The sequence below is a fragment of the Aquarana catesbeiana genome, linkage group LG07, assembly GCF_042186555.1.
Source record: "Aquarana catesbeiana isolate 2022-GZ linkage group LG07, ASM4218655v1, whole genome shotgun sequence".
Lineage (NCBI taxonomy): Eukaryota > Metazoa > Chordata > Amphibia > Anura > Ranidae > Aquarana > Aquarana catesbeiana.
In genome coordinates, this window is record NC_133330.1 from 111,489,648 (window position 1) to 111,513,930 (window position 24,283).

At 44.3% G+C, this 24,283-nt stretch overlaps 1 protein-coding gene across 4 annotated transcripts in view; it reads right to left on the bottom strand.

Moving 5' to 3' along the window:
• The window catches only part of ZC3H7B (zinc finger CCCH-type containing 7B), a 560,902-nt gene that overhangs the window by 127,495 nt on the left and 409,124 nt on the right, over positions 1 to 24,283 (bottom strand). For all 4 annotated transcript variants that reach the window (XM_073592637.1, XM_073592638.1, XM_073592636.1 and 1 more), the window contains one exon: positions 14,283 to 14,388. In XM_073592637.1, coding sequence (XP_073448738.1) covers positions 14,283 to 14,388 — 106 coding nt within the window. The remainder of the gene's footprint in view (positions 1 to 14,282; positions 14,389 to 24,283) is intronic.

Consider the following 24,283-nt stretch of genomic DNA (forward strand, 5'->3'; position numbering starts at 1 on the left):
TGTACAATATAGGCTCGATGCCTATGGGGAGTGCTGGGGAAGGAATATTTAAAGGCCTCTGGTCTTCCTCCAGAGGCCCTGGAAGAAATGGAGTGGCCGATTACCATTGAGGAGTTGAATGCTGTGGTGGCAACACTGTCAAAGGGCAAAAGTCCAGGGCCTGATGGCTTCACAAACCTACTATAAAAAATTCTGGCCAATGTTATCGACCCCCTTTGTAAGTACTTTAACTCAATTACAGCCTGTAACCCTTTGCCCCCGGAAGCATTACTGGCATATGTGACAGCCCTCCCAAAAGCTGGGAAGGATCCTCAACATTGTGCTAATTATAGACCCATTTCCCTCCTCAACTCAGACACTAAAATGTTGGCAAAGATCCTTTCCAAACAATTGCAAGATCATATAGTAAGGTTGGTTAATCCGGACCAGACAGGTTTCACGAAGGGTTGAGAGGCCAGAGCAATACTATCTGAGCCCTGCATGTATTACACTGGGTACAAAATGGACTGGATCACTTTAACATAAGGAATGGGACGAGGCAGGGGTGTAATTTGTCTCCATTTCTGTTCGCAATGGTGCTGGAACAATTTCTGTGTATGGTCAGAAAAAAACAGGAAGATAGTAGGGATACAGGTTGGAGCAATAGAGCATAAAATTTCAGCAGATGATCTGTTGCTCTACCTGTCTAACCCAAAGAAATCTCTAACTGAATTGATGAGTGAAGTACGCAGATTTGACCTTCTATCTAATTTTAAACTAAACTACGAGAAATCGGTACTGATGCCAATCCATGTCCCATTGAGGATGACAACCTCTCTGCAACAGTCTTTTCCTTGTCGTGATTGCATACCTTTACCTGGGAACATACATCACCCCCAACTTGAGGCGTTTATATGATCTTAATTATGGCTCCTTGCTGAGGTTTATAGTGAAAGACTTGCAGAGATGGAGAGGCCATCTGTTGACGTGGTTTGGCAGAGTGAATGCCCTTAAAATGAGTATAATGCCTAAAATCATTTATATCCTGTATACGGGGCCAATAGCAGGTCTGCAAATTTTTTTAAAACAAATATGGAGGGCTTTCTCAACTTTTGTGTGGGGAGTTAAACATCCTAGGTTAGCACATGATATATGATATAAGGGGTAATATTGGCTAATAAAGACTCTGAATCTTGCCGACCCCTAAACATTAAGACTGATTCTCAAGGTCGGTACATTATTCTAGCAGCAACCATTGAAAACGCAGAATATACTATTGTGAATATATATGCCCCAAACAAAAATCCTCATCAATTTATAAAGAAAATTATAACAAAGGCACGAAAAATGCAAAAAGGTCAACTCATAATATGCAGAGACTTCAACGCACCAATGGACCCATATATAGACACCTCCAATCAAGGACACACCAAAAGAATGGGACTAAATAAGATACCGGTATTTTCCAATGAAGATTTGTATGATCCCTGGAGGTGTCTGCATTCCACCGAAAGGGACTATACATTTTATTCTCATGTCCACAAAATCTACTCAAGGATAGATTATTTTATCACGGACAAATTACTACTTCAGAACATAACCAAAGCTCAGATCTACAATATTTCTTGGAAGAAAAAGGACCAGAGGGTCTAGGGACAGGATTATTCAAGGAGGAACACACTGGCTGTAAAATTATAAACTGGAACAATTTATTGACATATATAAATAAATAGATTCCACCCACAATATTAAATAAACTAACCTTCACCACTAAATAAAGTGACATAGTGCTGAACAACAGACTCACCACCTGAGACCCTCTTCAATCATTCCAAACACCCCCCAAAAATACCATAATATGCAACCACCTACTGGGGATAACCCAGATAAAAGGGCAATGAAATAATATTCAGAAGGCAAAAGTGTGTCAATTAAGTCATACAGACACAAAACGATAAAAAAGGTTGGTGAAGGGATTCACTTAAGAAGGTAGCCTTAGTAGATCCTGCCAAAAAGATAATGTTGGATGGAAATCACTGGGATCAAAAAAGATCAAGGGTCACAGCAAAGGATCCATTGAGAAAAACACACAGTGAAAGTCCTCTATCCTGCTGTATCTTCATGGAGGTGTAAATGCAGTAAAGTTTATTAATGAAAACGGCATATCATGGAGAGATGAGATGCAACAAAACACATACCTTCACGCCACTACCACCTAGACAGTTCTGTGTGTGGGGGAGAGAGGACAGCTTGTCTCTTAATTAACATTGGAGCCGTCAGAGTGGAAGTGTAAATTCAGTAAAGATTATAAAGAAAAACGGCATGTCATGGAGAGATAAAGTGCAACAAAAACACATACCTTCACTCCACTACCTCCTGGGCAGTTCTATATGTGTGGGGGGAGAGGGGACACTCATCTCAGAGGGCTCCCAGCTGGGATGGAACTCTCCGTAATCCTACACCACACAGTGTGCAGAGAAGGGGTTAGATGAATGGCTATTGAGGCCACAGCTGTGAAGGTTGTGTGTAGATCACAGGAATCAACGGTTTTCCAGTGTGAACATCCATGCATAAGGCAGCAAAAGCACGGGGGAAGGAGGCATGAATTGCAGGAGGGATGTTAAAGTAATTCCAGGTGGTGGCTGTGAAAATTGGGGCGTCCTTCTGACGCGTTTCAATCGACAAACGATTTTCCTCAGAGCTAGAGATACATTGGAAGACAGGAAGCTAAATACTAGAGTGATTTGTCTAATTGGCTGCCATGAAATCCAAACAGACTACCCCCATGAAGCAATTAACCCTAAAGACTCAATAGTAATGTGCACATGAAAACACCTTTAAAACCGTCTCACACACACAGTGAGTAGATGGATAAAAGAAAGATCAGAAAATATTGTAACAGGAAGGAGGGGAGGGAAAAGAAATTACTACTAGTTTCAAATATTCCATATAATTATCAAAACTTTAAAGAAATGAAAAAATCAAAAAATCAATAAATCAAATGGTCAAATAACCCCACAGAGGAAAAGGAACACTTACAGTATAATACAATTTGGTTATTTATTAGAGGGGGAGGAAAGAAACATCCTATGTCACCCTCTGTGCGCATATAACTAAAGCCCATCTTTATTTCCAAATACAGAATAGTTAGGATTCTAGGAAGACTGCTAAGTTACATTCGTTGTTTAAGCCAGCAGGCTGAAGACTGTTTAGAAGATAGATCCACATTTTTTTCTTATTGGTATAAAATACGGTCAAAATCCCCCCTTCTAAGGGGGAGATTCAGGCTGTAAAAGCCCTTCACACAAAGACCACTTGGATCTCCACCATGTTCAGTTAGAAAATATAAAAGGTAGTGGTCGTTCATAATCTTTTTTGAGGATGCTTTGGATGTGTTCACTGATTCTAATTTTAAGTTGTCTTTTAGTTTTACCTATATATATCTTGCCACAAGGGCAGGTTATCATATAGATCACCCGTGTGGTAGAGCAATTGATAAATTCTTTGATTTTAAATTCTTTTTGACCCGCAGAATCAATGAACACATCTGTTCTCTCGATATGACCACAAATGGAACATTTCCCACAAGGGAAGCTACCACGCAGAGGGGGCAGGTCAGTCAACCAATTTTTGCTAGGGGATCTTATATATTCAGAGTGGGACAGAATATCCCCCAGGTTTTGTGACCTACGTGCTGTCATCATGGGTCAATCCCCTATGAACTGCCCCAAAATTGGAGCTTCAGATAAAATGTTCCAATGTTTAAATAAAAACCTCTTTAACCTGGTCCCATTGAGCTCCAAACCTAGTAATGATTCTGATGGGGTCCTGGGGACTGCGTTCACTTTTGTCCCTAGGTGTATCAGTCAAAAGGTCCTCTCTTTTAGTGTTGATGGCTCTATTTTTGGCTCTTCTGATGGACCTATGTGAGTAACCTCTCTCCCGAAAACGTGTGTAGAGCTCGGAGGCCTGTTCCCGAAAAAAAACATCCGAGGAACAGTTTGTCTGATCCTCAAGAACAGACCGATTGGAATTCCCTGAATCAGGGAATGTGGATGATGGCTAGACGCCTGCAATAGTGTTTGCAGCTGTTTTTTTGCGATATGTCTTAGTTACAAGTCTATCATCTTGTATACTGATCTGTAGATCCAAAAATGAGACTGTATTTGAATAATATGTGTATGTGAAACGCAAGTTTCTACCATTGATGTTCAGAGTTTTCTTCCACGGAGTCACAGGATATGACTGTCATTAATCTTACTGACTTCAGAAGAGCCAAAAGTAGAGCCACCAACACTAAAAGAGAGGACCTTTTGACTGATACACCTAGGGACAAAAATGAACGCAGTCCCCAGGACCCCATCAGAATCATTACTAGGTTTTGAGCTCAATGGGACCAGGTTAAAGAGGTCCTTACTAAACATTGGACATTTTATCTGAAGCTCCAATTTTGGGGAAGTTCATAGGGGATCGACCCATGATGACAGCACGTAGGTCACAAAACCTGGGGGATATTCTGTCCCACTCTGAATATATAAGATCCCCTAGCAAAAATTGGTTGACTGACCTGCCCCCTCTGCGCGGTAGCTTCCCTTGTGGGAAATATTCCATTTGTGGTCACGTCGAGAGAACGGATGTGTTCACTGATTCTGCGGGTCAAAAAGAATTTAAATTTTTTATCAGTTGCTCTACCACACGGGTGATCTATATGATCACCTGTCCTTGTGGCAAGATATACATAAGTAAAACTAAAAGACAACTTAAAATTAGAATCAGTGAACACATCCAAAGCATCCTCAAAAAAGATGACGAACGACCACTACCGTTACATTTTCTAACTGAACGTGGTGGAGATCCAAGTGGTCTTTGTGTGAAGGGCTTTTACAGACAATCTCCCCCTTAGAAGGGGGGATTTTGACCATATTTTATACCAAAAAGAAAAAATGTGGATTTATCTTCTAAACAGTCTTCAGCCTGCTGGCTTAAACAACGAATGTAACTTAGCAGTCTTTCTAGAATCCTAACTATTCTGTATTTGGAAATAAAGATGGGCTTTAGTTATATGCACACAGAGGGTGACATATGATGTTTCTTTCCTCCCCCTCTAATAAATAACCAAATTGTATTATACTGTAAGTGTTCCTCTTCCTCTGTGGGGTTATTTGACCATTTGATTTATTGATTTTTTTCATTTCTTTAAATTACATAGTTACATAGTAGGTGAGGTTGAAAAAAGACACAAGTCCAACCTATGTGTGTGATTATGTGTCAGTATTACATTATATATCCCTGTATGTTGCGGTCATTCAGGTGATTATCTAATAGTTTCTTGAAGCTATCAATGCTCCCCGTGGAGACCACCGCCTGTGGAAGGGAATTCCACATCCTTGCCGCTCTTACAGTAAAGAACCCTCTACGTAATTTAAGGTTAAACCTCTTTTCTTCTAATTTTAATGAGTGGCCCAAGTCTTGTTAAACTCTCTTCTGCGAAAAAGTTTTATCCCTATCGTGGGGTCACCAGTACGGTATTTGTATATTGAAATCATATCCCCTCTCAAGAGTCTCTTCTCCAGAGAGAATAAGTTCAGTGCTCGCAACCTTTCCTCATAACTAAGATCCTCCAGACCCTTTATTAGCTTTGTTGCCCTTCTTTGTACTCACTCTATTTCCAGTACATCCTTCCTGAGGACTGGTGCCCAGAACTGGACAGCATACTCCAGGTGCGGCCGGACCAGAGCCTTGTAGAGTGGGAGAATTATTGTTTTATCTCTGGAGTTGATCCCCTTTTTAATGCATGCCAATATTCTGTTTGCGTTGTTAGCAGCAGCTTGGCATTGCATGCCATTGCTGAGCCTATCATCTACTAGGACCCCCAGGTCCTTTTCCATCCTAGATTCCCCCAGAGATTCTCCCCCCAGTGTATAGATTGCATTCATATTTTTGCCACCCAAATGCATTATTTTACATTTTTCTACATTGAACCTCATTTGCCCACCCCATTAATTTGTTCAGGTCTTTTTGCAAGGTTTCCACATCCTGCGGAGAAGTTATTGCCCTGCTTAGCTTAGTATCGTCTGCAAATACAGAGATTGAACTGTTTATCCCATCCTCCAGATCGTTTATGAACAAATTAAATATGATTGGTCCCAGCACAGAACCCTGGGGAACCCCACTACCCACCCCTGACCATTCTGAGTACTCCCCATTTATCACCACCCTCTGAACTCGCCCTTGTAGCCAGTTTTCAATCCATGTACTCACCCTATGGTCCATGTCAACGGACCTTATTTTGTACAGTAAACGTTTATGGGGAACTGTGTCAAATGCTTTTGCAAAATCCAGATACACCACATCTACGGGCCTTCCTTTATCTAGATGGCAACTCACCTCCTCATAGAAGGTTAATAGATTGGTTTGGCAAGAACGATTCTTCATGAATCCATGCTGATTACTGCTGATACCGTTCTTATTACTAAAATCTTGTATATAGTCCCTTATCATCCCCTCCAAGAGTTTACATACTATTGATGTTAGGCTAACTGGTCTGTAATTCCCAGGGATGTATTTTGGGCCCTTTTTAAATATTGGTGCTACATTGGCTTTTCTCCAATCAGCTGGTACCATTCCAGTCAGTAGACTATCTGTAAAAATTAGGGACAACGGTCTGGCAATCACTTGACTGAGTTCCCCTAAGTACCCTCGGATGCAAGCCATCTGGTCCCGATTTATTAATGTTAAGTTTCTCAAGTCTAATTTTAATTCTGTCCTCTGTTAACCACGGAGGTGCTTCCTGTGTTGTGTCATGAGGATAAACACTGCAGTTTTGGTTACTGAAGCCCCCCGATTCACTCGTGAAGACTGAGGAGAAGAATAAATTCAATACCTTCGCCATCTCCCCATCCTTTGTAACCAGATGTCCTTCCTCATTCTTTATGGGGCCAATATGGTCTGTCCTCCCTTTTTTACTGTTTACATACTTAAAGAATTTCTTGTGACTTTTTTTTGCTCTCCCTCGCTATGTGTCTTTCATGTTCTATCTTAGCAGTCCTAATTGCACCCTTACATTTCTTGTTGCATTCTTTATAAAGTCTGAATGCTGAGGATGATCCCTCAAACATGTATTTTTTGAAGGCCTTCTCCTTTGCTTTTATATGCATTTTTACATTGGAGTTAAGCCAACCAGGACTTTTGTTCGCTCTTTTAAATTTATTACCCAATGGGATACATTGGCTAATGCCCTTATTTAATATGCTCTTAAAGCAAACCCATCTCTCCTCCGTATTCTTTGTTCCTAATATTTTATCCCAATTTATGCCTTTTAGCAAGGTTTGTAGTTTAGGGAAGTTGGCTCTTTTGAAATTCAGTGTCTTTGTATTCCCTTTGTATTCCCTATTTGTGTGATTTATACTGAAACTAATTGACCTGTGATCGCTGTTACCTAAATTGCCCCGTATTTCCACATCTGTGATCAGGTCTGTATTGTTGGTAATCAGTAGATCCAGTAATGTTTTATTTCTAGTTGGTGCGTCTACCATCTGACCCATAAAATTGTCCTGCAAGGAACTGGCGAGCCTTAAATGAATGCGCGGTTCCCTCCGCCCAGTCTATGTCTGGATAATTAAAATCCCCCATTATGATAACACTTCCCATCCTTGCTGCTAATCCAAATTGTGATAGGAGATCTGTCTCCACTTCCTCCCTCAGGTTAGGGGGCCTATAGCATACTCCCAGTATTATTTTCCCCTTAGCTTCATCCCTTTGGAGCTCTACCCATAAGGATTCCACCTCCTCTCTAGCGCCCTCAGTGATGTCATCTCTCACATTAACTTGTACATTATTCTTGATATATAGGCATACCCCTCCCCCTTTTTTACCCTCTCTATCCTTGCGGTATAGGGTATACCCTTGAATGTTTGCCAGCCAATCATGAGAGCTGTTGAACCAGGTCTCTGAAATTCCCACAAAATCCAAATCCTCCTCGTACAACAGTATCTCTAGTTCACCCATCTTGTCCGCCATGCTCCTGGCATTGGTGAACATGCCACATAGTTTAGACCGGTCACATATTGTCCTCGTATTGGGTGTTTCGAGATTGCAACTAGGACTTGCTACTATACTCACCTTGTGTTTTTGTGCTTTGGTTAACCTACCACCAATGCCCCCAATACTACCCTCTGGAATATCTTTCGCATTGGCTATCTCCGCCTCTGGACCCTCCCCCCCATCGCCTAGTTTAAAAACCCCTCTAACTTTTTGGCCATCTTCATTCCCAGCAGATCTGCACCCTCCTCATTTAGGTGCAGTCCATCCCTTCTATAGTACCGGTTACCGACTGAGAAGTCGGCCCAGTCCTCCAGGAACCCAAACCCCTCCTTACTACACCAGCTCTTCAGCCACTTGTTTACTTCCCTAATCTCCCTCTGCCTTTCTGGTGTGGCTCGATGTACCGGTAGTATTCCTGAGAATACTACCTTGGAGGTCCTTTTCCTCAATTTAGCTCCTAAGTCCCTAAAATCGTTCTTTAGGACACTCCATCTGCCTCTGACTTTGTCATTGGTGCCAACGTGCACCATGACAGCCGGGTCTTCCCCAGCCCCTCCCAGTAATCTGTCCACAAGATCCGTGATGTGCCGAACCCGAGCGCCCAGTAGACAACATACTGTTCGGCGCTTCAGGTCTTGGTTACAGATTGCCCTCTCTGTCCTTCTAAGAATTGAGTCCCCTACAACCTGAATCTGTCTTTCCTTTCCTTTTGCTGCCCCCCCACTCTCACTGGAGGAGTTCTTCCCCCGGCAGCTAGGAGAGTCCCTCAGCTCCAGCAGTGCTGGTCCCTGACTGGTTTCACCAATGTCACTCAATGGAGCGTACTTATTGGGATGCTCCAGTCCTGGATCGGCCTCCCTGGCACTTCCCCCTCTACCCCTCCTGTCACCCATCTACTCTTTGCTAGTGCCTGCACCTCTTTGTCTCCACCCGCCTCTGTGCTGGCCCCTGCCGTATACGTTCCTGGCTCTCCTTTAGTATGGAGGGACTTCTCAGTGCTGACAGTTGCTTCCCCAGATTCAGAACCTGGGCTTCCAGGGAAACAATGTGCTTACATTTTGCACAGCAGTATTCGCCCTTGATCGGATGATCAAGGAACGCATACATGCGGCAAGATGTACAAAGAGTCGCTTCTCCACACCCGCCGGGCATCGTACCTATTAAATTTAGTGAGGATTGGGGATTATACCCTGTCCAAATTACCTAACAGCTAGCTTCCTGGCACTAATACTCAAGACAATACACAGGTACACAACAAGACAATACACAGGTACTCACAGACCTACGTGCAATTGCAGAACAGTCGCAGACCTACGTGCACGAGCGATACTCAAGTATACAATACACAAGTACTAACGATCCACACACACTACTCAGACAACACTCAGGTACTCACACTACACAGGTACTATGACCCCTGTTATAACCTCCTGTTTTAAACTCTGGTTTTAACTCACCACTTAGACCAGTTCCACTTGGACTAAGTTCCAACAGCCTCACAATGAGCAGGCTCAGGATGAGTCCTACACAAAGTTATACGGTCCGCATTGTGTTTTTTGATAATTATATGGAATTTTTGGAACTAGTAATTTCTTTTCCCTCCCCTCCTTCCTGTTACAATATTTTCTGATCTTTCTTTCATCCATCTACTCACTGTGTGACGGTTTTAAAGGTGTTTTCATGTGCACATTACTATCGAGTCTTTAGGGTTAATTGCTTCATGGAGGTAGTCTGTTTGAATTTCATGACAGCCAATTAGACAAATCACTCTAGTATTTAGCTTCCTGTCTTCCAATGTATCCCTAGCTCTGAGAAAAATAGTTTGCCGATTGAAACGTGTCAGCTAGACGCCCAAACTTTTACAGCCACCACCTGGAATTACTTTAACATCCCTCCTGCAATTCATGCGAGCCCTCTGAGATAAGCTCTGCTCCCAACACTGTACGGCTGTGGTTCCTGGCGTCTACGAGGAAGCGCTGAGTGAGCAGTATGTGGAAGTCCGATGTAATTTCCTAACTAGCGTCGGGCGGCCGGAGATCCTAGGACCTGGACGTGGCAGCCCCCACACATACTGGAATTATCTGGATGACCCCCTACCCCGCTGACCATCAGGGGTTCGCTACTCAGAGGGTTTTTTTTTTCCTATTTTCACTCTGGCGGCTCCAGCGTAAACTAAGAGACAACCTGTCCTCTCCCCCCCACACATAGAACTGCCTAGGGGGTAGTGGAGTGAAGGTATGTGTTTTGTTGCACTTTATCTCTCCATGACATGCCGTTTTTCTTTATAAACTTTACTGAATTTATACTTCCACTCTGGCGGCTCCAACGTTAATTAGAAGACAAGCTGTCCTCTTTACCCCACACACAGAACTATCTAGGGGATAGTGGAGTGAAGGTATGCGTTTTGTTGCATCTCATCTCTCCATGATATGCCGTTTTCATTAATAAACTTTACTGCATTTACACCTCCATGAAGATATGGCAGGATAGAGGACTTTCACAGTTTTTTTCTCAATGGATCCTTTGCTGTGACCCTTGATCTTTTTTGATCCCAGTGATTTCCATCCAACATTATCTTTTTGGCAGGATCTACAAAAGGCTACCTTCTTAAGTGAATCCCTTCACCAACCTTTTTTATCGTTTTGTGTCTGTATGACTTAATTGACACACTTTTGCCTTCTGAATATTATTTGATTGCCCTTTTATCTGGGTTATCCCCAGTAGGTGGTTGCATATAATGGTATTTTTGGGGATGTTTGAAATGATTGAAGAGGGTACCGGGTGGTGAGTCTGTTGTTCAGCACTATGTCACTTTATTTAGTGGTGGAGGTTAGTATGTTTATTTGATATTGTGGGTGGAATCTATTTATTTATACAAGTCAATAAATTGTTCCAGTTTATAATTTTACAGCCAGTGTGTTCCTGCTTGAATAATCCTGTCCCTAGACCCTCTGGTCCTTTTTCTTCCATGTATGCCATGATTTAGAGGAACCTACCTATTTGCTTTAAGCTGCATTTTTGCAAGTAGGTATTAGGCTTTGTGTCCAGTAATGGGTATTTGAATTCTGTGATAAGTGTGCGGTCTGCATACATACTGATAGCCCATCCTGGTACATATATTTATAGGTGTTACCCTCTCCTAATTTCCAGTTTTACAATTCCACAATATTTCTTGGACTGATCATGCTCCAATAAAAACAGAAATTAATACAGGACCTCCCTGTACCAATTACAAATTATGGAGGAACAACACTTACATTCTTCTTTACATTTGTCCGTGATAAAAAAAAAAAAAAAAAAACACCTTAGAGAATTTTTTGTACTCAATAATAATGGTTTGATGAAAAGTACCACACTATGGTGTGCTCATAAAGCATTCATCAGGGGTCTCCTAATACAGATAGCAGCTAGAGAAAAAAAAAAAAAAAAGGAAATTTGAATTAAACAAAATATTAAAAAGACATTACCGAAGCTGAAGAAACCACAAAAAAACCCCCAAGTGATATAAAAATAGCACAACAACTCAATATTCTAAGGCTACTTGAAAACTGAGGCGGGCAGCGCTGGCGGTAAAGCGGCGCTATATTTGGATGCGGCTTGAAGGACTTTTTTTGACCGCCCTGCAAGTGCACCGCTCCAGTGTGAAAGCTCTCAGGGCTTTCACATTGGAGTGAATTGAGCGGCACTTTCAGGGTGCTTTGCAGGTGCTATTTTTGGCACTTTAGCTCCTGCAAAGCGCCTCAGTGTGAAAGCAGCCTAAGAACTGAACTGAGATATATGCTGATAGATAACCATGACAAGTACATAAAATGAATGAAACAATTATTATCCACAAAGTAATAAAGCTGGTAAACTTTTGGCTAACCAGATACGCCAAATGAAAACAAAATTAACAAATTAAATCAGCACAAATCAAATAAAGCAATATACAACTCCGAAGAAAGAGCTGATTCCTTCTCAGAATATTATGAATCTCTATATAACCTTAAGGAAGATCAAAACACTCCACAACCTACACCCCAAAATATAGCTGACTATTTAAAAAATATCAACCTACCAAAAATAAAGCCTGAAGACCTAAAACTTATCAACGACCCAATTTCATTACAAGAAACCCTCAGTTATAAAATCCCTAACTAAAAATAAAACCCCAGACATAGGTGGACTCAAAGGAGAATATTAACAAGCATTTAGTGAAATACTATCGCCACATTTGACCAAAATGTTTAATCAAGCAGCATTATCTAGCCAATACACAAAAGAGAAGTTAGAAGCACTAATAATTACCATACCAAAACCAGACAAAGACCCAACATAACCCATAAATTACAGACCTATATCATTACTAAATATAGACATAAAAATGTATGCTAAGATCCTAGCCAATCACTTAATAAATATAACATCACATCTCATTGGGCTAGATCAAGTATGTTTCGTTAAAAGGCAGACAAGCGCCTGACGGTACTAGACGAATGGTGAATGTAATCATATTGAAAATAACAGAACACCCTGCTTTCCTTTTGGCACTAGATGCTGAGAAAGCATTCGATAGAATGCATCGGCAAAATATCTCCAAAACATAAGAAAAATTCAGACACAGAGCTGTGGCCCAACCCACTCCTCTCATTGGCCGACTTTGATTTGGTTGCCCTTAAGGAGTCGGCTGTATCAGTAAGCCAGTCCCCAATAAAGTTTCATGTAGATGATACCAGCTGTGTGCAACCCTCCTTTTCAACTGGCATAGAGTTGTATTTTCATAATAATTATAAACCGATGTCCATATCACCCCCCCCCCCCCTTTACATCAGATGTCAACAGCCTCCCCCAACCATCAGAGGTTAAGAGTCCCCTATCCTCCCTTACCTTGGCTGCTGACAGCAAGAAGCTGCGGGTGGAGCTGGAAAGCAGAAAGTGCAGGGTCTGGAGGAGGACCAGGAGGGTCAGAGTCCACTGAATGCTGAGAACAGGGGAAGAGGAGGAGACGAGGAGGTGCTGCGGCTACACAGCAGTTTTCTGCTGCCAACTGCTGAGACCAGGTGGTGGCCCAGTCGGGGGGGGTGGGGGGGGGCATAACTGTGGGAGAGGTGCGAGGGCCACATGAAATGGTCGGAAGGGCCGGATTCGGCATGTGTTTGACACAAGTGACGTGAAACAATAAAATTACCAGCAGCTTACACAAATCTGATCTAGGGAGTCTGAGAATAAGCGTTGCTTAATATTACACAAAAGTGACAGCACAACTCGAAATCCAACTAGAGCATGTTACTGTGTTCTTTTATTCACTAGACCATATATTGTCCAGAAAACAGATAGAAGCAGCATTTGTTGCCAGCTGTTGTATACCAACAGTTAGAGAGGTGTTGCTGTTATACTGAAGGTTGTCCCCTACTATCATCAAAAGTAGGATTAGCCATGTACCTGAGAGAATGTTCTAAACCCTTTACTGACCCTATGTACAAAGGTCTTACTGTGGGGTGGGTACGTTCTGGTTTTCCTCAGAGGTAACAAACTGGTCATGTTAACCAGAAGTCTAGGTATTTGTGTTAATGAATCAAAGTTTGAAAGAAACTGACTTTATGAAGAGATCTGTAAAACATGACCTGCTAGTGGTCCCCAAGAACAGATCTGGGAAACACCGAATTACACATAATTCTTTGACATGTACTGTATGTAAATTTTGTAAAATTATAGGAACTTTTAACATAGAACAACCTTGTTTCATGGTTTAAAGTGGAACTAAACCCTAATATCCTTTTCATCTATGGAAGCTGCCATCTTAGCTTCTGTTTGATCTGCAACTGCCATGGATGTTGCACATGTGATCAGTTATGATTCCAGCTATTAAATGGTTTGACAGTTTGGTTGAGAGTACAAGCAAATGTAACTTCTAGCATTTCTGGCATGCCAGGAATGTAACTATTTTTTTTTTATTGTTAAATCTATGGGAACTAAAACACATCAATAAATAGTTACATCCCCAGCATGCAGGAAATGCTGTCACATTTACTTTTGCCCTCAAGCTGTCAAACCATCAGATGACTGGTATCATAACTGATCACATGTGCAGCATCAGTCAGTTACAGATCAAACAGAGGCTAAGATGGCAGCTTTCTTAGCTGAAAAGAACAGGAGGGCTTACTTCTGCTCTAATGTGATTTAATGAAACCTGGTCTACTGTTTAGGCGACTGTATGATACAATTTCATAATAAACCAAAAAAAAAAAAAGCTGTAAAAAATAGTGGAAACAAAGCCTCACCTCATACTGCTGTGGAAAGGAGCGAATGGATGGGAGCGGTCGGATGGGAACCCACTTCTTTTTGGACTCGGACATCATAAGCAATACACGTTTATCTTTTGTCCAACTGCCAAAAACATAGAAATGAATAGGAGAAACAAGGCATGAGGAAGAGTTACCAAAGAGCAGATACTTAACTGCCATACACATCGGTGGTTTTCAACTTTTTACACCAATGTCTGCAAAACAGCAAACTATACATTTTGCCTTATCTGCAACACCGGTCTATCCAGTTCAACCTATGTATGTGTGATTGTTATGCTCTAACAATTCCCACAGCCCTGTATATTCTGCTTCCCGAAGAAGGCATGTAAAAGTTTTTGAAGTTGTCACCACTTTCCTTACCTCTTCCTGGGGGATGCAGTTCCACATATTAACTGCTCTAACAGTGAAGAACCCTTTTTGAAATCTAAGGTTAAACCTTTTTCCTCCTAACCTGAGATTATGGCTGTATTTCCTCTTCTGGGGCTTTAGAATAAACCATTTGTTATCGTTTCTGAATTCAACTCCGATATATTTTTACATTGTAATTATTTCCCCTCTTAAGCTGCTTTCACACAGGAGTGCTTGTAAAACATGCTATGCTCTTAATGTGCAACACATCTGAATAGCTGGTTAAGGATGCCATAGAGTTCCGGGTCCTTAACAACCTGCTATTCACTAGTTGTTAAAGACACCAGCGGCTGCTGGCTCTGCACCTGCCAGTGTCCTTACTAACCAGTGATAACTACATAAATGCTTCCCCCCAGTACCTTCTTGGTGGTCAGTATGCTCCAGCTCCTCTTATACAGAAGCAATGCTACCACCAGAGGAGGGAGGTGCCAAATAGACTGGCCTTGTTGGAAGGCAGTCTAAGGGGGCAAGCAATCTCGGAGAGACGGACAGTTTTGAAGGCATAAATCGGAGCAGTAGGAAATGAAACTCCAGCCTGTATGCCTTAGACCAACCATTTTTAACCAGGGTGCCTTGGCCTTGAGGTTTCTTCAAGGGTGCATTGGCAAAATGCCTAAAAACAGCCCCAAAATTGTGTGCAAACCAGCATGTTTTCATTGTGCACTATTACGACCTTTAAGCCGCCAGCGTCCTAACAACCAATGACCCTCCCCTGCCTCTCTCTGTCAGTGCTGGGGTCACATTAGCTGAGTGATGGGGAAAAACTGAGGGAGAAGAGAAACATTGGAATACTAGGCGGTACCAGTGTGCAAAAGTGTATTGGATTTGGAAGAATAAACCTTGGGTGTCCTACATTTGTGGATGTTGATGTATTATGTAAATCAATTAGAATAGTTTCTTACATTGTAGAATGGGGTGCATCGAGACTATAATTTTAAAGGGTGCCTTAACTGAAAAAAAAAGTTGGGAAACACTTGGCCCCAAGCCAAGTATTCAATACCCTCCACATACGGCAGCAGGAGACCATTACCAAAGGCCATATCAATCCTGGTTGAGGAGCCATGTGCCGTCAACATGTGAGAGAAGCAGCGATCCGTGGGATGCTTCCATCGCCATACCTCCAGCAAGTCTGCTACAGAAGCCCAGCCATTTAAATCAGCAGAGCTCCCCCTATTCGGATTAGAAGAATCCAACGCCGCATCAAGGATGGCGCTGAAGTCTCCCATCAGAAACAAGGGCAGATGCACATACTGAGCCAGTCGAGTTAGCATGTCATACAGCAATTGAACCTGGGAGGGAGGAGGTATGTATACATTGACCAAAAACACTTTACAGTAGTATATATTCATTACTACTGCCACATATCTACCCCCCCCCCGGTCTGTGATTACCTGATGGATGGTGCAAGGGACAGCTCTGCTAATTAACATGGAAACCCCTCTAGCAAAAGTAGAATAGGTGGAATGCAGAGCTCTCTGAATCCACTGCTTGCGTAATGCTAGTACCCTGTTACCATGTAAATGTGTTTCCTGCAGGAAAATGATATGGGGCTTAGTGTGTTTTAAATATTGGAATACGGAGGCCCGTTTAAATTTGTGGTTGTGGCCCCTGACATTCCAAGACAAAACACTGATCTTATTTGCCATGGTCATAGTTACTGATACAGGTGTCTCTCTACAGGATATAAGAAAAACCTCCCCCTCCCGCTCAACAGCTATATCTGCTGCATAATTCTGCCCCAGGAAAGAACATATATTGAGTACAAATGTATGAGCTGTGACAAGTAGAACTTCCCCCCTGCTATTATACCAGAAACCAACCCTAAAAAAAAAAAACACAAAAAGTTCCGATATATAGCTTCATCCCAAAAACCAACCAAGAAAAACTTGCGGTGAGTTCCGGCCGCATCTGTCAAATGTTTGGCAGTTCCTTGTTGATTTGGCACATCCTCCTGTGCTCCATACTACAGGAACACGGAGCCCAGAAGTATGTGTAACGTGGATGCTCGACTTAAAAAGTAGCATGGGGGGAGTATTCCCCCCCCACTGTAGAAAAAGGTGTAAGAAGATGATACTGAGAAAAACTGGAAATTCGCAGCAAAGAAAACCCACTGGGGAGCCAAAAGTGAATGAGTCTCACAGTTCTCCATGACATATGGTCAGCCACCCCAGGTTGATAGTGAGATGAGTTGCCATGTAGATCCATTCCGTGGGTGCGCTTCCTCCAGGTGATTTGCAGTGATTGGATATGATCATCAATCCGGACATCTATGCAACGTGCATTTGTCTGCAACATTGAACGGGAGTTCAAATAGCAATGCACAACAGGTGCTGCTGAGGCTGGGCATCCCAGCCCCAGTGTTCAAATAAGGTCTGGCCAGGTATGCAGCAACTATGAAAGTTCTTTATCCAGCCAATCACAGGCTTCTGCAGGATTCTCAAAGAACTTTACATTGCCTCTGTATTTAACCCTTAGTTTGCTAGGGTACAGCATACTATATTGGATCTCCTTTTCCCTCAGCCGCTTGCAAACATGAATAAAGGAGCAACGTTTTTGTTGGGTGGCAGCTGAAAAATCAGGGAAAAGCATCACCCTGGAGTTCTCATGCTTGAGCTCTTGTATTTTCCTTGATTGGGCCAATATCATGTCTCTGTCCCTGTAGTTCAGGAACCTCACCAGGAAGGGTCTGGGAAAAGCTCCTGGAGGTCTGTTACCTGTGGGGACCCTCTGTGCTCTCTCCACAACATAAGTGGGGGGTAAATCTTTTAGCGATAGTAATTGTTTGAATAGGGCCTCAGCGAACTGAACCGGCTTGTCCCCCTCAGATCCCTCCAGTAAACCAACCACCCGGATATTGTTTCTCCTCTGTCTGTCCTCGGCGTCGTCCGCCCTGCGCTGTAAAGACCTCACCAGGTCATGGAGCTCTGACAACTGAGTGCCCTGCGTGTGAGAGGTGTCCTCCACATCAGACACCCTGGCCTCCACTGTGGTGAGCCTGCCCCGGATCTTGTCCAGATTGTGTCCGATCAGAGTGCATTCCGAGGAGAGGTGGTCTATATGCCCCATTAGTTCAGACTTACTGGCTGTCAGAGAAGGGTCCTCTCCAGTCACATTCATCCTGTCTCTGGGCGTGTGCGCGCTGGATTGGTGCTTTGGCGCATGCATGCCCACCGTGACACTCTGGCGGGGCTATTTAAATCAGCTCCAGCACCCAGACTGGTTGCTGGTTTGTCTTCAGCTCCTGTTGCTTCCTGTTTATGCTCATCTGATCTCCTGTTGTGACTCGGACTGCTCTCACCACGCTGCCACTCTCCTGGATTGACCCCCGGCCTGATTAACAGACTTCCTCTGCTTGATACCAGTGTTTGACCCCCGGCCTGATTAACGGACTTCCTCTGCTTGATACCAGTGTTTGACCCCCGGCCTGTTCTACGGACTTGTCTTGTTTATTGCCTGTGTTTGACCCTCTGCTTGCTTACAGTTTGTCTGCTCCACCCAGCAACGGGACTTCCACCGGTTCCTAGACTCCTGCATCCCCAGACCCGGCTCTGCAATTTCCCACAAGGGACCCATACCTGCTGGTGGCCCGTGCTCCTTAGTGCCACCCATTCCCTGTTTCATCCCCAGGGGACGGGGTGCGCGTAGTGGCAAGGGCGAACCGCTCTCGGCATCTCGGCCTCGGTAAGTACTCACCTGACAGTACAAACCAGCCAGATGTCTGAGGCCGACAGAGCGCGTTCCCCTTTAGAGATCCTGTGCCAGCAGGTCTCAGCCCTCACTGATACAGTCCAGAAACTACAAGAGGGGTATACGCAAATTGACAGCCACCTTCAGCAACTATCCAGTCCGCCTCTACCTGCAGCTCCCACACCTACTAGTGGGGCCTCCGCCCCTCAGCCCACTGCAAGCTCAACGGTAGTTATGGCGCTCCCTGAGCCCAGGGTCCCTACACCTGAGCGCTTCTTAGGGGATCGTAAAAAATACAGAGCCTTCAAGAATGCCTGCTCGCTCTATCTGGCCCTCCAGCCCAGGACTTTTTGTTCTGACGCAGTAAAAGTGGGGTTTGTTATCTCCCTTCTAGCTGAGGAGCCACAAGCTTGGGCTCACAGTCTGATGGAACAAAGGAGCCCTGTCTTGAATTCTATTGATACTTTCTTTGAGAGCATGGCTCAACTTTATGACGATCCACAACGCACTGCTACAGCTGAAGCAACCCTGCATAACCTTTCCCAGGGAAAGTGGCCCATAGAGGATTACACAGTGGAATTCTGCAAGTGGGCAGCGACACGGGTTGGAATGAGCCTGCTTTGAGGTACCAATACCATCAAGGTCTGGCTGAGGTCCTTAAGGATGAACTGGCTAGGATAGAAACCCCAGCCTCTCTAGAGGAACTAATCCAATCAGCCACCAAACTGGATAGGCGTTTACGTGAGCGATGTTTTCAAGGGCCACGACCTAGTTGGACCCCCTTCAGGCCAATGCCTATCCATACTCCACCTCCTACTGCTGCTATCTCCTCAGCTCCTGAAGCCAAGCCCATGCAACTCGGACTGGTCCGTGCCCCCCTGACTCCTGAAGAAAGGCAACACAGACGCCAATCCAATCTGTGCCTGTACTGTGGAGGTTCTGGTCATTTCCTCTGCAGCTGTCCAATGAGGCCTAGTAAGTCATACCTGCAAGACACTGAATTATTGATCCATGAGTATACCCAAGACTTATGTTTCTCTCCTTATTTCTCTACAGCTACCGGAAGAGGAAACCCGTCTGCCAGCAATAATTGATTCCGGAGCTTGTAGCTGCTTCCTAGACATCACGCTGGCCCAAAATCTACATGTCCCTGTTCAGGCTAAGGCTTAAAGTCTCCTGGCACATTTGGCTGATGGGTCTCTTTCTCCATTCTGGATCCATCACCCGAGAAACCAAGCCCATCCTTACCTCCACCGACTCAGGCCATCAAGAGTTTCTACAATTTGACCTTATCCATTCACCTATCTTTCCTGTAATCTTAGGCCTGCCCTGGCTCCAGGCGCATGAACCTCAAATTAACTGGAAGACCAAGTATCCTTCTCCACTCAATACTGCTCCCAGCATTGCTTCACCCCAGCTCCTGGTATTTGCTCAGCCATTTCACCCGTGCCTGACAATCTCCAACACATCCCTTCACAATATCTTGAGTTCCGGGATGTATTTGACAAACAGAAAGTGGACTGCCTACCGCCTCACCGGCCCTACGATTGCCCCATTGACCTCCTTCCTGGCTCAGAAATTCAGTTTGGCCGCATTTTTCCACTGTCAGAAACTGAGCTGAAGGTCCTGAAGGATTAGATTGATGAAAACTTAGAAAAACGCTTCATCCATCCTTCCTCTTCGCCAGCCGGAGCTGGTATCTGTTTCGTAGGGAAAAAAAGATAGGTCCTTAAGGCCGTGTGTGGATTACAGGCAACTAAATAACATAACGGTAAAGAACCGTTACCCACTACCACTCATTCCCGAATTGTTCCAACGATTTTGGTCGGCCCAGATCTTCTCTAAACTGGATCTTCGGGGTGCTTACAATCTCATCAGGATTTGGCCCGGGGATGAGTGGAAGACCACCTTTAGATCCAGGTTTGGCCATTATGAGTACCTGGTGATGCCTTTTGGGTTATGCGACGCCCCGGCCACTTTCCAACATCTAGTTAATGACATCTTCCGAGAATACCTTGACGATTTCTTAGTCGTTTACCTAGACGATATCCTCATCTTCTCTGCCACCATTGAGCTTCACCGAGTCCACGTTAAAAAAGTCCTTACCATACTCAGGAATCATAAATTATACCTCAAGACTGAGAAATGCGAATTCAAGAAGACTGTGGTGTAGTTTCTGGGATTCATCTCCACCAATGGGGTCGTAATGGACCCACAAAAGGTCAAGGCAATTCAAGAATGGCTGGCTCCATCAGACAAAAAAGGGGTACAACGGTTCATCGGGTTTGCCAACTTCTATAGAAGGTTTATTAGTGGCTTTTCATCCATTGTGGCACCTATCACTCAACTTACCCATCAACACGACCGTTTCCAATGGTCACAGCAAGCACAGGAAGCCTTTACCAAGCTCAAAACCTTGTTTGTTTCTGCACCAATCTTACGACATCCTGATCTGGCTTTACCATTTGTGTTAGAAGTGGATACTTCAGAAACTGCTACAGGAGCCATTCTCTCCCAGAGACATGGGCCCAAGGCCATTCTTCACCCTGTAGCTTTCGCATCCCAGACACTGAGTCCACCAGAACTCAATTACGATGTAGGTGACAGGGAGCTGCTGGCCATCAAGTTCGCCTTAGAAGAGTGGAGGTATCTGTTGGAAGGGGCATCTCATCCTGTTATGATCTTCACCGATCATAAGAATTTAGAGTATCTCAGGACAGCAAAACGGCTAAGGCCCAGACAAGCCCGCTGGGCCCTCTTCTTCTCTAGATTTAAATTACATATATCCTACAGACCGGGCTCTAAGAACGGAAAAGCAGATGCGCTCTCTCGGATGTTCTCTGAGACTCCTCAGATCACTGAGCCTAGTACCATCCTCTCTCCGCAAAACTTCCTTGGAGTCACCCAATCTGATCTAATGACTTCTATCAAATCCTCGTCTAGCCGCCTTTCCGCTCCTGAAACACATGCTTTTAAAAAACATGATGAGCTGCTCTGGGCCAAAGAGAAAATTTTTGTTCCACAGGATGTAAGGCCTCTAGCCCTCAAAACCTTCCATGATCACAGATTCGCAGGCCACTTTGGAACAAGGAAGACTATTGAACTGATCTCCCGTTCTTTTTGGTGGCCGGGGTGGAGACGGGATTGTAAAGACTATGTCTCTTCTTGTTTACCTTGCCAACGCAATAAGGGTCTAAACACCAAATCTTGGGGTCTACTCAAACCCTTGCCCATCCCGGAACGACCATGGGCGGAAGTGTCAATGGATTTTATTGTGGACTTACCTGCTTCGGCGGGGTTTACCACCATCTTGGTCGTAGTTGATCGCCTCTCCAAGATGGCGCATTTCCTACCCATGGAGGGCACCCCCTCTGCTTCTGATACGGCTAATATCTTCCTCAAGGAAATAATCAGACTCCATGGTGTGCCCAAGAGCATCGTCTCTGACAGGGGTGTTCAATTTACCTCAGAGTTTTGGAAGGAGCTCTGCAAGACCCTGGAAATTAAACTGTGCCTCTCCTCTGCGTACCATCCTCAGAGCAACGGCTAGACGGAGAGGACAAATCAAACCTTGGAGCAGTACCTTCGATGTTTTTGTTCTGGTTCACAGGATGATTGGGCGACTCTCCTACCATATGCTGAGTTCGCCTATAACAACTCCGTTCATTCCGCAACAAACCAAACACCCTTCTGGGCAAACTTTGGATACCATCCTCCCTTCCTCCGTAACATCCTCCCTGAAATGTCTGTTCCTGCCGTACAAAACCGGATAGGCTCTATTCAATCTAACTTCCAAAGGATCCAAGACACTCTACGGAAAGCTCAGGTCAATTATAAAAAACAGTATAACCGAGGAAGGAAGGAAAATCCAATCTTCAAAGTGGGTGAGGAAATTTGGTTGGCAACCACAAATCTCAGATTACCTCTGCCCTCACGGAACCTGGGGCCAAAGTTCATCGGGCCTTTTAAAATCAAGAGGATGGTCAACCCCGTGGCATTTGAGCTGGCACTACCAACATCTTATAGAATACACCCAGTTTTCCATGCATCCCTGCTTAAGCCTGTAGTAGCCAGCCCTTTCTCTGGGAGAAAGGAACTTCCTCCTCCACCTGTTGAAGTGGATGGGGAGAACGAATTCGAAGTGGAGTCTGCTTTGAGTTGCAGGAAGAGGGGCAGACAGCTCCAATATCTAATTCAGTGGAAGGGGTACCCTCCTGAAGACAATTCCTGGGAGCCTGCTAGGAATCTCCATGCTCCACGTTTAATCCAAGGTTTTCATCGGGAACATCCTGAATTGATGTCTAGTTTGGGCGTCCGGAGTCCGCCCCTTGGGGGGGTGGGCACTGTCAGAAAAGGGTCCTCTCCAGTCACATTCATCCTGTCCCTGGGCGCGTGCGATAGCACACGGGTGCGCACGGTGACTCATGCATGCCCACCGTGACACTCTGGTGGGGCTATTTAAAACAGCTCCAACACCCAGACTGTTGCTGGTTTGTCTTCAGCTCCTGTTTCTTCCTGTTTATGCTCACCTGATTTCCTGTTGTGACTCGGACTGCTCTCACCACGCTGCCTCTCTCCTGTAATGACCCCCGGCTTGATTAACGGACTTCCTCTGCTTGACACCAGTGTTTGACCCCCGGCCTGATTAACGGACTTCCTCTGCTTGATACCAGTGTTTGACCTCCGGCCTGATTAACGGACTTCCTCTGCTTGATACCAGTGTTTGACCCCCGGCCTGTTCTACGGACTTGTCTTGCTTATTGCCTGTGTTTGACCCTCTGCTTGCTTACAGTTTGTCTGCTCCACCCAGCAACGGGACTTCCACTGATTCCTGGACTCCTGCATCCCCAGACCCGGCTCTGCAGTTTCCCACAGGAGACCCATACCTGCTGGTGGCCCATGCTCCTTAGTGCCATCCATTCCCTCTTTCAACTCCAGGGGACGGGGTGCGCGTAGTGGCAAGGGCGAACCGCTCTCGGCATTTCGGCCATGGTAAGTACTCACCTGACACTGGCATTGATGGTTTCCAGGATCGGTCTAGCTATCGCCTCTGTGTCCACAGCCAGCAGCTGGTCCTCTGCTGGTTCAGCATCAGCTCCAAGCTCCGCCGCCTCTCCTGTCGGCGACATTTTTTCAGCCTTTGTTTTGGCGCGCTGATCCGGCCTCTGGGAAGACAAGATGGCAGGGGCGGAGTCTCGTTCAGCGTCCTTCGTGGAGCGAGTCTGTCGCTGGTCTTTGAGAGCCTTCTGGTTCTTCTTGGAGGCAGAGGAGTGCATCGTTTTGATCCCTGCACCTTCCCCCAGCTAGTAATGATATTAAAAGTCGGTTAAGTTTGCTCCAAAACCACGGATTATTGCAGGATAAACGGAGCTTCAGAGAGATGTGTGCTGCCTCGATCACATCCGGTCACGCCCCAAGGATTTACCCCCTTAATGACCAGGCCATTTTTTTTGCGATACGGCACTGCCTCGCTTTAACTGACATTTGCGCAGTCGTGCAAAATTTATGTCCTTTTTTCCCACAAATAGAGCTTTCTTTTGGTGGTATTTGATCACCTCTGCGGTTTATTTTTTGCGCCATAAACACTGACAATTTTGAAAAAAAAAACAGCACAATATTTTTTACTTTCTGCTACAATACTTACCAAAAATGTATTTTATATATATATACAAAATTTAATCAGTTTAGGCCAATATGTATTCTGCTACAAATTTTTAGTTTCAATATTTTTATTGACTTATCGTGATGAACAAACAAAAGATAATAAAAAGAGAGTGTCATACATTCGGACATTGTCGAGAAAATTACATAGATAAATTCTCATGTAATAATCAGGAAAGAACCAAAATCAACACTATGAAATGCTAGGCCTTAAGCAAAGG